Raw genomic sequence first — 13,253 nt, 5'->3', positions numbered from 1 at the left:
AAAATCTGCAACTGTGAAATCTTTGGAGTGGTTTCTGACAACAGACTCCTGTTTGTCCTTATCAGAAATAGGATGTGCTATTGGCAAAAATAAGGATTGTTCTTGCAATTTGAGCTCACAAATGGAATTTCTGTATCACAAAGTGGAATTTCTGTATCACAATAATGTGGGGGTGATAATTCCCAGGATTTTGATTTATAGATTTAAAAACTGTGTCAAATGAATACATGTGCAGCAGTGTTTATTGTGATGCAAAGGTCAGGGGACAGAATTTAGCCATTTTAATTCAGTTGTGTACAAAGTCTTTGCATTTCAAGCCTCTCTCAAAAGCTAAAGGAGTAAAGTGGATAACTTTGAGGGTTTCCTAAAGGCACATCAGCCTAATGTCAATAAGAAAGGTTAATTTTGTGGATTATTTTCCCCTCTCCTTGAGTTGAAACATCCTGAAGCTATTATATATCAACAAAAACCTCTTTCTCAGGCTTCTACACAAGCAAAGTCAGAATAGAGTCCTTCAAAATCAGTATTTCAAGGCTGATGGTATTTCCGCTCCATAAAAGCCAAGTTGGTTTGATTAAATCTACTAAAATACTAGTTTCCAATTCAACTTTTTAAAAAAATCAAGCTAATAAAATATGCACACTCATTTGAGAGCAAGGGATTGGAAAGCAGAGATGCCTAGTTTTCAATTATCACTTTTAACTATAGTTATATGCTACTTTTGGACCTTTTTACTTTCCTGTTTTACAATTTTAAAATATCAAAAAATTTTTTCCTGATATAATTTTAATTGGCTTGTGTTTACAAAAATGGATGTATGTAAACAACTATTTGTTGCAGTTTTGCTCTTTTCCCCTAAACTGTATTTTTAAAAAATATATAAAATATACATCTCTGTTAAACTATCATAGTGTTACTGTCAATAGGTTTTACCCCCTCTTTCTCCTTTAGTTAGTGTTAGTGTGTTAGTCGCTCAGTCGTGTCTGACCCTTTGCGACCCCATGGACTGTAGCCCACCAGGCTCCTCTGTCCATGGGATTCTCCAGGCAAGAATACTGGAGTGGGTTACTATTTCCTTCTCCAGGGAATCTTCCCAACCCAGGAATCAAACCCAGGTCTCCTGCATTGCAGGCAGCTCCTTTACTCTCCAAGCCACCAGGGAAGTCCTTTCTCCTTTAGCAACTGTAATATTAGAAAATCACAACGGCTTTTCCCTGTCAAATAAAGATGTGTATAAAACATTTTAAAATGTACAGAAGAAAACAAACATATTTTTGTGAGATACAAAAATATATACACACATAAATATATGTATATATATACACACACACACGTATATATATATACACATACCACCATCAATTGACATTATACCTGTGATCCTAATTGCTCAACTAGCTAATTGTTCCTACTGCTTTGGGGAATTACTCATCTTCATATTTTGGCAAAGCAGTTTACAAAAAGGACAATTCCATTGTGACTTACCAGTGTCACAAAGGTAATGTCAAAATATTAACACACATGAGCAGAATTCTCTTCAATCTACTTCAAAGTAGCTAGATATTGTGCATTTTTTCAAAATACTGTATGCTATGAGTACTGTATGAGTAGCTTAGCCACATTCTTAACTACAGTTTCTTCATTTAAAGATGGGGAAACAGGAAAACCAAGAACGATTACACAGCTTTAGAGTTTTGTTTGGTTACTTTAAAGAAGGGGCCTCAGAGTCATCTTATAATGTGGGAATTCTTCTAGTTGTCTGCAGAATTCTAAGGAAGGGCGTTAAAATGAAACTTTGGACCTGACCACATGGGTTTTTGAAGCTTTTTCGAACATCATGTCTATTCTGAAAACCATAGAAAAGATAGTAAATGAACAAAAGAAACAGAGGACAGATAAAATCTCAAAGAGATAAAGAGGAAGATAAACATAACAAAAATTTAATAATAATCGGCCCAGGATGAGAATAACTGTCTTCCCTACTATGAGGATTCCCTGATTCCTCCCAACAACAAAGACTTAAAAACCATTTGAGCCCCATCGACAGGAGACTTGGCCTCCTCACATTCAAATACAAGTGCCAATACATACTTGCCATTATTTTTTAATTACCAAACCAGGATATAGTCCAATTACAAGTGATCGTACTTCTATAAATCAATAGAGTTGCAATTAGTAGGGATTAAAATCACACTTAAATATCCTGGAATTTCTAGAACTGCAAGAAATCAGATTTCTAATAACAATTTCTGTTATTGGACAAGCCTACATACTTTTGGAAAGCAGAAATACTGTACAGATTTTTGAAACATATTCAAGGTGCTTTTCTTTCTTACAAATTTACCTGTCCAGTTTCTCATTTGCATTTCCTACTTTGGAAATAACTTTGAAACTGTTTTACCATAAAATTAGTATTATCCACTTTAGCCTAAAAAAGTAAAAAGTCTAAAAAGGTATGCCAAAAGAAAATATGACTTAGATTCAGATGAATTTGATCATAGTCCAAGAAAAATAATTCCATATGCTAGAATACAGCTTTCACTTAACCTGGGTTAATTCTGTTGTCTAAAATTAGCATTTAGTTGCTAAATTGTGTCCAAATCTTTTGTGACTCCATGGACTGTAGCCCACCAGGCTCCTCTATCCACCAGATTCCCCAGCAAGGATATTGGAGTGGGTTGCCATTTCCTTCTTCAGGGGATCTCCCTGACCCAGGGATTGAACCCATATCTCCTGCTTTGGCAGGCAGATTCTTTACCACTGAACCACCTGGGAAGCCTGTAAATTTAATGTTAAGCAATGCTATATGCATCTTAAGTTGTTTACAGGTAATACATACCAAAAAATCTTGTTCCTAAATAATATGCTTCTTCTGGGACAGATGTGTACCCCTTTTCATATTGTAAGGACATACATTTAAGGCAATTCCATCTATGTCTTAGCTAGCTAACTAACTATTCTTAGTTTGTACTCTAGATATTGCCCCAATTTTTACTTTACATTTGATATTTCAATACTAAAGTAACTTCATCCTAATACTATTTCTCCACTTCTAATGAATAAGCAAAATTAAAAATCTCCCATCAACTTGTAATGCAGAGTTCTCGATAGGCTCCTTAGGTTTATACTCTGATTTCCATCTTTTAAACTTTCATGATATTTCAGCAAATTTTAATATAAGGATCTATGCCACTATTTCATTCAACAAAATTTAAGATGTTTATGTTCTAAGCATTTTGCTAGGTGCTGGCAATACAATCAGATTCTAACATTTTAATCATTTTTAAAATGCAAATTTGTCACATTTAGTTATCAATTTTTTTAATTTATTTTACAAATTGTTAAAATTATACTAATGAAAATACTTTTTTCTGTAAATTTTAAATGTATGTTCATATAGCCACCTAACCCTTATCTCTCCTTGTGGAAAATATCACTTTTTAATTTTTCTTGCCTTAATTCATTAATGCTTTCCTATACTAAATCTCTATCAGTGAATTTCCCATCTTCCTTCAACCTGCCTTTAAAAGGAACATGGTCATCTAGGGCTCAAGACATGGCAGAGGAACCAACGATACCTAAAATAACAGCAGCAGCTACCAGGTATTGTATTCTTAACTAAGTGCTAGGAACTTATCCCACCCACTTTCTCAGTTACTCCAGAAGATACATGCTATTTGCGTATCACATGAGAAAATGAAGCTCAGAACAATTACATTACTTGTTTAAACTTATATAACTAAGAGATAGAACTGGAATTTGAAGCCAGTTCAGTTCAGTTCAGTTGCTCAGTCGTGTCTGACTCTTTGTGGCCCCATGAACCGCAGCATGCCAGGCTCTCCTGTCCATCACCAACTGCCAGAGTCTACCCAAATCCATGTCCATTGAGTCGGTGATGCCATCCAACCATCTCATCCTCTGTCGTTCCCTTCTCCTCCCGCCCTCAATCTTTCCCAGCATCAGGGTCTTTTCAAATGAGTCAGCTCTTCATATCATGTAGCCAAAGCATTGGAGTTTCAGATTCAACATCAGTCCTTCCAATGAACACCCAGGACTGATCTCCTTGCAGTCCAAGAGACTCTCAAGAGTCTTCTCCAATTTGAAGCCAAGTCTATAGCATTCCCAGGTCTGTACAAGTAGTGAAAGTCGCTCAGTGGTGTCCGACTATTTGCAACCCCATGATCTATACAGTCCATGGAATTATCCAGGCCAGAATACTGGAGAATCCCCTTCCCTTCTCCAGGGGATCTTCCCAACCCAGGGATTGAATCCAGGTCTCTTGCATTGCAGGAGGATTCTTTGCCAGCTAAGCCACAAGGGAAGCCCCTGTACAAGTAGATGCTATACTAAATAAATACGAAAGACCACTCCTTTGCAACTGCATTCAGTAAAAGGGGCAGAATGAACAAGAAATGGCTGGGGAGTATTCTAATCTTGGACTTGGATGAAGGGTACCTTTTTTTTTTTTTTTTTTGCAAATTCATTCTTTTCCAGGTAATGTATGTGGCATCCTTTTCCCTAAAGAGCTAGATGATGGTGGTTAATGTATCCCAGTGTAGGTAGAGGAGCCAGGCACCAAACCCCAAGTCTGAATGGCTCCCATCCTATGCCCTTCCTCTGTACTACACCGCCCAAGGCCGTGGCATAGTAAGACTGGGCAGTGGCTATGAAATCTCGTCCCAGCAGAGGATCACTATAGTGCTGCACAAAGCAGCAAGCATCATTTCTCTGAATGCTTCCAACTGGCAATTCTGACTGTGCAGTGTTTTACGATGAGGTCATTTTTTCATGGAATTCTCCATGTTAGTGACTTGGGTTGCACATTAGCAAAGGTTGGCTTTTTCACTGCCACAAAGTCAAGTGGCTGTAAACAGAACAAAGTTACGTATGCAACAGATTCTACAATATAAATAATGTGATTAAGACCTACCTGCAAAATCCTAGGAAGAAGATGGTTTGATTCAATGCCAACATATATGTGCAGCAACTCCAAGAGGGAAATAGACTGGCAAAGTTGCATCACAAGTCCAATTGCATAAAAAGTGTCAACCATTGAATCTGTGTCCAGTGAATTAAAAATACAGACATAAAAAAAAAAAAATACAGACATAGTAAGTAAAATCTAGATCACAACCCAAATCCAGGAAGCAGTTTGAAATACAACTGAGATTCCTTACTTCATTTTCCTTTGTACATGTGAAAAATTTCCTAGATTTCTAAATTACAAATACTATGTAACCAAAGAAAGCACATCATTTCATTGTACAGTTTAATTGCTCCTCTTCCAAAAAGAATTTATAACTTGAAAAGGAAGGCTCTATGACCAAAGCTAAAGCATTTATTCCCCATTTATATGATTCTAAAGGAATTCCAGCATAAAAGTAAACAGACTCTGGACTACATCAGTGAAAACAGGCTGAAAGTGAGTTTATTAGAGAAACTGCTGTGCCCACTCCTTGTCTATGGACAAGAAAATGACAGAGATGAGAAAATATGATTTCAGAGATTTATGAAAATGACATTAATGATGCCATGATATCAAATAACATCTTCCATTTATATAGCATTTATGTCCTGCACATACATGGTGAGGGCTTTCTGGATTTTTGTGAGTAGGGCCCATTGCAGAGGGCTCCAAACAAATACTACATTTGACAGAGCTGAAATGGACGGAAACAAATGTCTCTCTAAATAGAATAAATGTGCTGGTTTTTAAATGAAATCCTGCCATATTAAGAAACATCTAGGGAAATCTTTATCGTCTTCACTCCCTAGTTATCATTCACATGATAGTAATTTATCAAAGGGTTTCTCTTCTCAGCAGCTCTATGAGGTAGACATTCTTATCATTCCCACTTTATAGATGATTCCTGAGGCATACACAGTCCTGCACTTGCCATAAAAGCATGATCAGTCACACGGCTCCCTGAAGGAAGAAGGAAGCTGGTGTCTATTCCAGGTGCTTGAGTGCTGTTGAGCTATTTAATTTATATACTGATTTGGAAATTGTACTGACCCCCCACACAGTTCTTTTCAAGCTACCTTCTGTAGAAATGGGTTGTGTTTCTTTAATAAAATGCAACTTCTCTAATTATGGATGGCGAGATCGCAATTAAGAAAAAATACACTGCTGACTAAGGCATTTCCCCCCACTGGAAAGGCCAGGCAGCATAAGAATAAATTCATGTCTTGTTACTCATGTTGTGAATGGCCTATAACAGGCCCTTGAAGCCACAGCTAACTTCCAAGGTCTAGAAGTGATGCTTTTTTCCTAAAAACAAAAGGAAGTTTTCCAAACACCTGTGTTGTCCTCTGCTTGAGGACTCCCAACACTCAAAGTTGAAACACAAGCCTCAAGTTATATCTTTGGAGGTTCTTAACAAAGGCAAGAATTTATCCGCAAATCTGCAGTTAAAAAAAAGCAACATCAAATAGTTTATGGTATCACAGAAATAGATTAATTTTCTCATGATATTGAAGGCTGAATTGATGAGCAGAGCATGACTTATCCCAGATATATACTAATGTTTGTTTTTAGCTGAAACCAGCAATTGCTCAAATTGTCAAGTCATGCAACACTTGGAAACTGTGATGACCCTTATCCATGTGGGGATGGAAAATGAAAAGAATTTTATTTTGACAGTCATTTAATGATTTGGTTTTTTTTGAAAATTTAAATGCATTTAAAATCTTTACTTTCAGGAAACTGGAGAAAGCTTATGACTTAAACCTTTAGCACTAACTCCCCTATATGTGATGAGTCATCTACAGAATGTGTCATTTTCCTATGGACACACTGCCTTTTAAAAGGATTATATAGAAGAATGGGGAATATAGAGTTTGTCTTTCATTTGTTAGTAGTTTCCAGTTACCTTAAACCTGGGGAATAAGAAACTAGAGAAGAACTGGTTAATTTCTAATTTCTATGCAAAAAAAAAAAAAAAAAGTTACACAGGAATTTACAGATTTCTTCAACACACACCAGATCTGCTAAGGTTTGGTGCAGAACCAAGAAAGGAAGAGTGAAATGGTACGCCTCAATGCCATGTCTATGTTTTCAGGGCAAATGCCTACTCAAGGAGAACGCACTTCCCTTTCCCTCATTTTACTTACCGCCTCCTCCAAAAAGGTTTTGGTTTTTGCATTAAGAATGAAGCATGCTTACTGAAAAAATATGGTCACTAAATTTCAGAGAAGTGAAGGATATTAGGTGAAGTTCACAGAAGTTAAATTATAACTAGGACTAGGTGAAAATGAGGATTAAAAGTTAAAAATTCAAAACTGTTTTGGGCTTTTACCTTTTCCAAATGAAAAGAATCTGACTGTCATATTTGTAAATATCCAGGAGTGGCCGCAGAACTGGATTAAGTAGTAGATGAAAAGATAGGCATTCTTCCTATACCTACAATAAATACAGGAAAATACTTCCTTTAAACACATTAAACACTTCCTTTATAATCACCTTTTCAGCATTATACACATGTATTTTAACTAATTTACTGGCCAATCTGAGCGAGCAAGAGACAATTAATCCATATCCGAGTTTTTAATTTGGATACCCTTCTAACCCCCATGAGATTTTGAAAGCACACACTATCTGTTACAGTGACCATCCTGGGTTTGTTTAAAGCCAGATATGGTTCTATTTCAACATGCACTTTCATCTGTGATAAACCTCTAACTTTGCTGCTCCCCAAGGGATAAAAGCAAGCATTGCAAAGTTAGCTTTGAGTATTTTTGAAAAGAAAATATGGATGGAGAGAGGCCCATGTGGTCAACGTGTTCCTGCTAAGTGCATAACTTGAAGGATAACTAGTTTATAGTTACAAGAAGGGAGTAGCAATGGCGGCATTCCCAGGCAGGGTAATTCAATCATGGAATGTCAGGTCCATGAATCAAGGCAAATTGGAAGTGGTCTAACAGGAGAGGGCAAGAGTGAACATCGACATTTTAGGAATCAGCAAATTAAAATGGACTGGAATGGGTGAATTTAACTCAGGTGACCATTATATCTACTACTGTGGGCAAGAATGCCTTAGAAAAAATGGAGTAGCCATCCTAGTCAACAAAAGAGTCTGAAATGCAGTACTTGGATGCAAGCTCAGAAATGACAGAATAATCTCTGTTGGTTTCCAAGGCAAACCATTCAATATCACAGTAATCCAAGTCTATGCCCGGACCAGTAACGCTGAAGAAGCTGAAATTGAACAGTTCTATGAAGACCTACAAGACCTTGCAGAACTAACACCCAAAAAAGATGTCCTTTTCATTATATGGGACTGGAATGCAAAAGTAGGAAGTCAAGAAATACTACCTAGAGTAACAGGCAAATTTGGCCTTGGAGTACAGAATGAAGCAGGGCAAAGGCCAATAGAGTTTTGACAAGAGAACTCACTGGTCATAGCAAACACACTCTTCCAAAAACCCAAGAGAAGACTCTACACATGGACATCACCAGATGGTCAATACCGAAATCAGTTTGATTACATTCTTTGCAGCCAAAGATGGAGAAGCTCTACACAGTCAGCAAAAACAAGACTGGGAGCTGACTGTGGCTCAGATCATGTACTCCTTATTGCCAAATTCAGACTTAAATTGAAGAAAGTAGGGAAAACCACTAGACCATTCAGGTATGACCTACATCAAATCCCTAATGATTATACAGTGGGAGTGAGAAATAGATTCAAGGGATTAGATCTGATAGACAGAGTGACTGAAGAACTATGGATGGTGGTTCGTGACATTGTACAGGAGGCAGGGATCAAGACCATCGCCAAGAAAAAGAAATGCAAAAAGGCAAAATGGCTGTCTGAGGAGGACTTACAAATAGCTGTGAAAAGAAGAGAAGTGAAAGGCAAAGGGAAAAGAAAAGATATACTGATTTGAATGCAGAGTTCCAAAGAATAGCAAGGAGAGATAAGAAAGCCTTTCTCAGTGATCAATGCAAAGAAATAGAGGAAAACAACAGAATGGGAAAGATTAGAGATCTCTTCAAGAAAATTAGAGATACCAAGGGAATTTTTCATATAAAGATAGACACAATAAAGGACAGAAATGGTATGGACCTAACAGAAGCAGATATTAAGAAGAGGTGGCAAGAATACACAGAAGAACTATAAAAAAGATCTTCACGACCCAGATAATCATGATGGTGTGATCACTCACTGAAAGCCAGACATCCTGGAATGCAAAGTAAGTGGGCCTTAGGAAGCATCACTACGAACAAAGCTAGTGGATGTTGGAATTTCAGTTGAGCTATTTCAAATCCTAAAAGATGGTGCTGCGAAAGGGCTGCACTCAATATGCCAGCAAATCTGGAAAACTCAGCAGTGGCCACAGGACTGGAAAAGGTCAGTTTTCATTCCAATCCCAAAAAAAGGCAATGCCAAAGAATGCTCAACTACCACACAATTGCACTCATCTCACACGCCAGTAAAGCAATGCTCAAAATTCTCCAAGCCAGGCTTCAACAGTATGTGAACCGTGAACTTCCAGATGTTCAAGCTGGACTTAGAAAAGGCAGAGGAACCAGAGATCAAATTGCCCATTGGATCATCAAAAAAGCAAGAGTTCCAGAAAAACATCTACTTCTGCTTTATTGACTATGCTAAAGCCTTTGACTGTGTGGATCACAATAAACTGTGGAAAATTCTTCAAGAGATAAGTATAGCAGACCACCTGACCTGCCTCCTGAGAAACTTCTATGCAGGTCAAGAAGCAACAGTTAGAACTGCACATGGAACAACAGACTGGTTCCAAATAGGAAAAGGAGTATGTCAAGGCTGTATATGTCACCCTGCTTATTTAACTTATATGCAGAGTAAATCATGAGAAATGCTGGACTAGATGAAGCACAAGCTGGAATCAAGATTGCCAGGAGAAACATCAATAACCTCAGATATGCAGATGACACCACCCTTATGGCAGAAAGCAAAGAACTAAAGAGCCTCTTGATGAAAGTGAAAGAGGAGAGTGAAAATGTTGGCTTAAAACTCAACACTCAGAACACTCAGATCATGGCACCTGGTCCCATCACTTCATAGCAAACAGATGGGGAAACCATGGTAACAGTGAGAGACTTTATTTTGGGGGGCTCCAAAATCACTGCAGATGGTGACTGCAGCCAGGAAATTAAAAGACTCCTGGTCCTTGGAAGAAAAGTTATGACCAACTTTTAATATGCTAGACAGCATATTAAAAAGCAGAGACATTATTTTGCCAACAAAGGTCTGTGTAGTCAAAGCTATGGTTTTTCCAGTAGTCATGTATAGATGTGAGAGTTGGACTGTAAAGAAAGCTGAGCACAGAAAAACTGATGCTTTTGAACTGTGGTGTTGGAGAAGACTTTTGAGAGTACCTTGGTCAGCAAGGAGATACAATCAGTCCATCCTAAAGGAAATCAGTTCCTGAATATGCTGAAGATGAAACCCCAATACTTTGGCCACCTGATGCGAAGAACTAACTCATTTGAAAAGACCCTGATGCTGGGAAAGATTGAAGGCAGGAGAAGAAAGGGTGACAGAGGATCAGATGGTTGGATGGCATCACCGACTCAATGCACATGAGTTTGAATAAACTCTGGGAGTTGGTGATGGACAGGGAGGCCTGGCGTGCTGCAATCCATGGGGTCGTAAAGAGTCAAACACCACCAAGCAACCGAGCTGAACTGATTTCTGAATGCATTTTTGTGATTGGGGTCAGTACCTTACCACTGCCTACTATAGTTTGCAAGAGTAGATAGTTTCCTTCACCAGGCACACACAGAAAGCAGTTTAAGGGCCAGAAAAGGGAAGTGAAGCTGAGTTTGAAAATTGGTTGATGGGGATATGACTAAGAAAAGATGAACAGATACACGTTTGAGGGGGTCAGAGGAAGCACTGTTTGAAGTGTTGTCTCTAGTTCTAAAAAGTGGCGGGAGTGGCCGGATCAGGGTAGACAAGATTTTTTTCCTAGCTGGAGATATGAAACCTCTGAGAAATAAAGCAAATAAATTGAGAAGCAGATAAAATGTAGCTTGATGAGCGCACTCGGGTACCCCTACAGATGACTAAGGCACTACTAAAAAAGTAGGGGAAAGGACTGCCTGAAACCTACAGCAGTCACTTGGCTTGTGGGATAAACATAGACATCCCAGGCTCTACCCTCATATCACTGAATCAGTTTTTCTGGAACCGGGGCCCCTGAAATCTACACGGGTGCTTGGTGCTTCTGCAGCAGGTAGAGAAAAGGAAAGGGAAGCGCTCCAGGTCGGAGGAACGGGAAGAGAAGAAAGACCGCAGAGAGCATACAAAAGGAAGGGTGGCCACGCAGCCTGTCCTTTCTCTGCTGTAACATGGGGAAAATAACAGTTATTCCTAGGGTTGCCGAGAAAATTGTATTAGCTAGTATCTGTCCAGAGCCCCAGGGAACGTGAGGTGTAAGGCTGCTCCGGCGCTGGCGGGTGCTCGCCCCACGGAACTATGTGGGCACCACCCACACCCGCCCACCCGCACCCCTCCCGCTGGCGGCCCCTCCTCCCGACCCCCTCCCCACCCTCCGGGCCGAGCGCCCTACCTGGGCTGCAGCCAGGTGGGCAGCGCCACGGGTCCCATGGGCCGCCGCCACCAAGTCTGCCAGCGTCGTCCTGAAAGGAACACCCACCGGGGAGCGCGGGAGGAGTGGCTGAGTGGCTGGGCTGCCTGGCGCGGAAGGGCGGGGCCTCTCCGCACTCAGCAATTTACCAAAAAAAAAAAAAAACCCAAGTCGTGCAACAGGCACCAGAAGAAAACCAAGTTCGTGAAGTTCCTGAGGCGGCAAGAGCCAGCAGCACCACGACTGCCAGCGGGGTTCGGCTGGTGCGCGAGGCTGGGCTGGGCTGGAGGGGACCCTAACACACCCTAGTCCCAAATTAAGGTTCACCAGGCTCCTTACCCAGCTTCCCAGTCTTTGGGTTGAGACTCCCAGTTGCAGCCTGGAGGAAGTCAATAGATCCCACCCCTGACCCCTGATCTCCAGAAGCGTGCAGTCAAGCAGTCCCAAAGCCTTCTGGGATGCGTGAGCCCCAGCTGGGCGCCTCTCAGGACCCTCAGCTGTGAAAGTCACGATTCGGCGAGGATGCCTGTGAGCGCGCCTTCCCTCACACCTTTTCAGTCAAAAGGCCTGATTCCTCAGGTATCAGACTCCCTTGCCGTTAATCTCTCCTGGATGCACTCAGTTCTTGCTCTTGGGGAGCGTTTGATCTAAAGGGGAAACTGATTTACAAGCGAACACTGGTGGCTAATCAGTCATCGGTGTCATCAGTGCCCAGGCCAAGCAGCAAGAGAGGAAGAAAGTCCTGGATGGCCTGGAGAGAGGGGAGAGAAGGCAGAAGGACTGCCAAGAGGGAGTGATCTTTTATCATTAAACACAGCCCCCATCTACAGCTCCTCCTTCTCTTCCACAAGTCGACGGCATTTACCAGTTTCACCCCTCCTCCCGGTGCCGTGTTGGACTTTGCTTGCGCCTCCCTCCTTTCTCTCTCTCTAGTTAGGTACCCTCCCCTCCTCCCCGTCCCCCACCCCGACTCTATTTCCTCTAAGGTCTAACAGGGACCATCTTTCCCCTTTGCCACCCCCTTATGCCATAGCACAGACACTTCCACATATGGTTTTATCTCCATGCCAATGACTGACTGTTTTTAAAACCATACATAAAAAGTAACAAAGTATACCATTTCACAGTGATCTTAAGAAAAATTAAATCCAGTGGTTGAGTATCCTGAGTTTGGATATTTATCCATCCATCTATTCATCATCTTGTCCCTGCATTTTTTCCCCTCCCATTCCCTGGCAGTCTCATTTTTGAATGCCGGTACTTCCTGTGATATTCACTGAGAGCAGAGATTCTGGAAAAGCGCCCTATTGCCCCCCTTTTTCTTCCATTACCAACAAAAAGCTCTGTAAGGAACCAGTTATACTCTGATAACTTTCTATCCTGAATTTCCTGTTTATTTCAACCACTTGGAATTTTCAAGGACCACAGCCTCTCTCTCTTTCCACACCCAGTCCCATAGCACTGATTGGAAATTTCACAGGCTGCCAGATCCATGTAGAACTTAGAGATTATATGGTCCAGTCTCTTATTTCACAGGCATCAAAAATCTAGTTGAAGTTGTATTGAGATCTCTTTCTACAGCATTGTGAAAATTTTCTGCCATATTTGCCTAGTTACCTTACTTGGGCATTAATCATAGTCATTTATTGTAATCTTTGCCTGTACACACTCTCAGCCTCAAT

The 13,253-nt window shown here is 40.4% G+C and overlaps 1 protein-coding gene across 1 annotated transcript in view; it reads right to left on the bottom strand.

Moving 5' to 3' along the window:
* HACD4 (3-hydroxyacyl-CoA dehydratase 4) overlaps positions 1 to 11,659 on the bottom strand; it is a 29,400-nt gene extending 17,741 nt beyond the window's left edge. Inside the window, exons 1-3 of the mRNA XM_027549146.1 lie at positions 11,554 to 11,659; positions 7,299 to 7,402; positions 4,931 to 5,058 (exon numbers count right to left, since the gene is read on the bottom strand). Of these exons, the coding sequence (XP_027404947.1) occupies positions 4,931 to 5,058; positions 7,299 to 7,402; positions 11,554 to 11,591 (270 nt within the window). The 5' untranslated portion in view covers positions 11,592 to 11,659. The remainder of the gene's footprint in view (positions 1 to 4,930; positions 5,059 to 7,298; positions 7,403 to 11,553) is intronic.
* Positions 11,660 to 13,253: the final 1,594 nt, after the last annotated feature.

Source organism: Bos indicus x Bos taurus, chromosome 8 (genome assembly GCF_003369695.1).
Source record: "Bos indicus x Bos taurus breed Angus x Brahman F1 hybrid chromosome 8, Bos_hybrid_MaternalHap_v2.0, whole genome shotgun sequence".
Classification (NCBI taxonomy): domain Eukaryota; kingdom Metazoa; phylum Chordata; class Mammalia; order Artiodactyla; family Bovidae; genus Bos; species Bos indicus x Bos taurus.
This window is presented reverse-complemented; position numbering and strand designations above follow the sequence as displayed.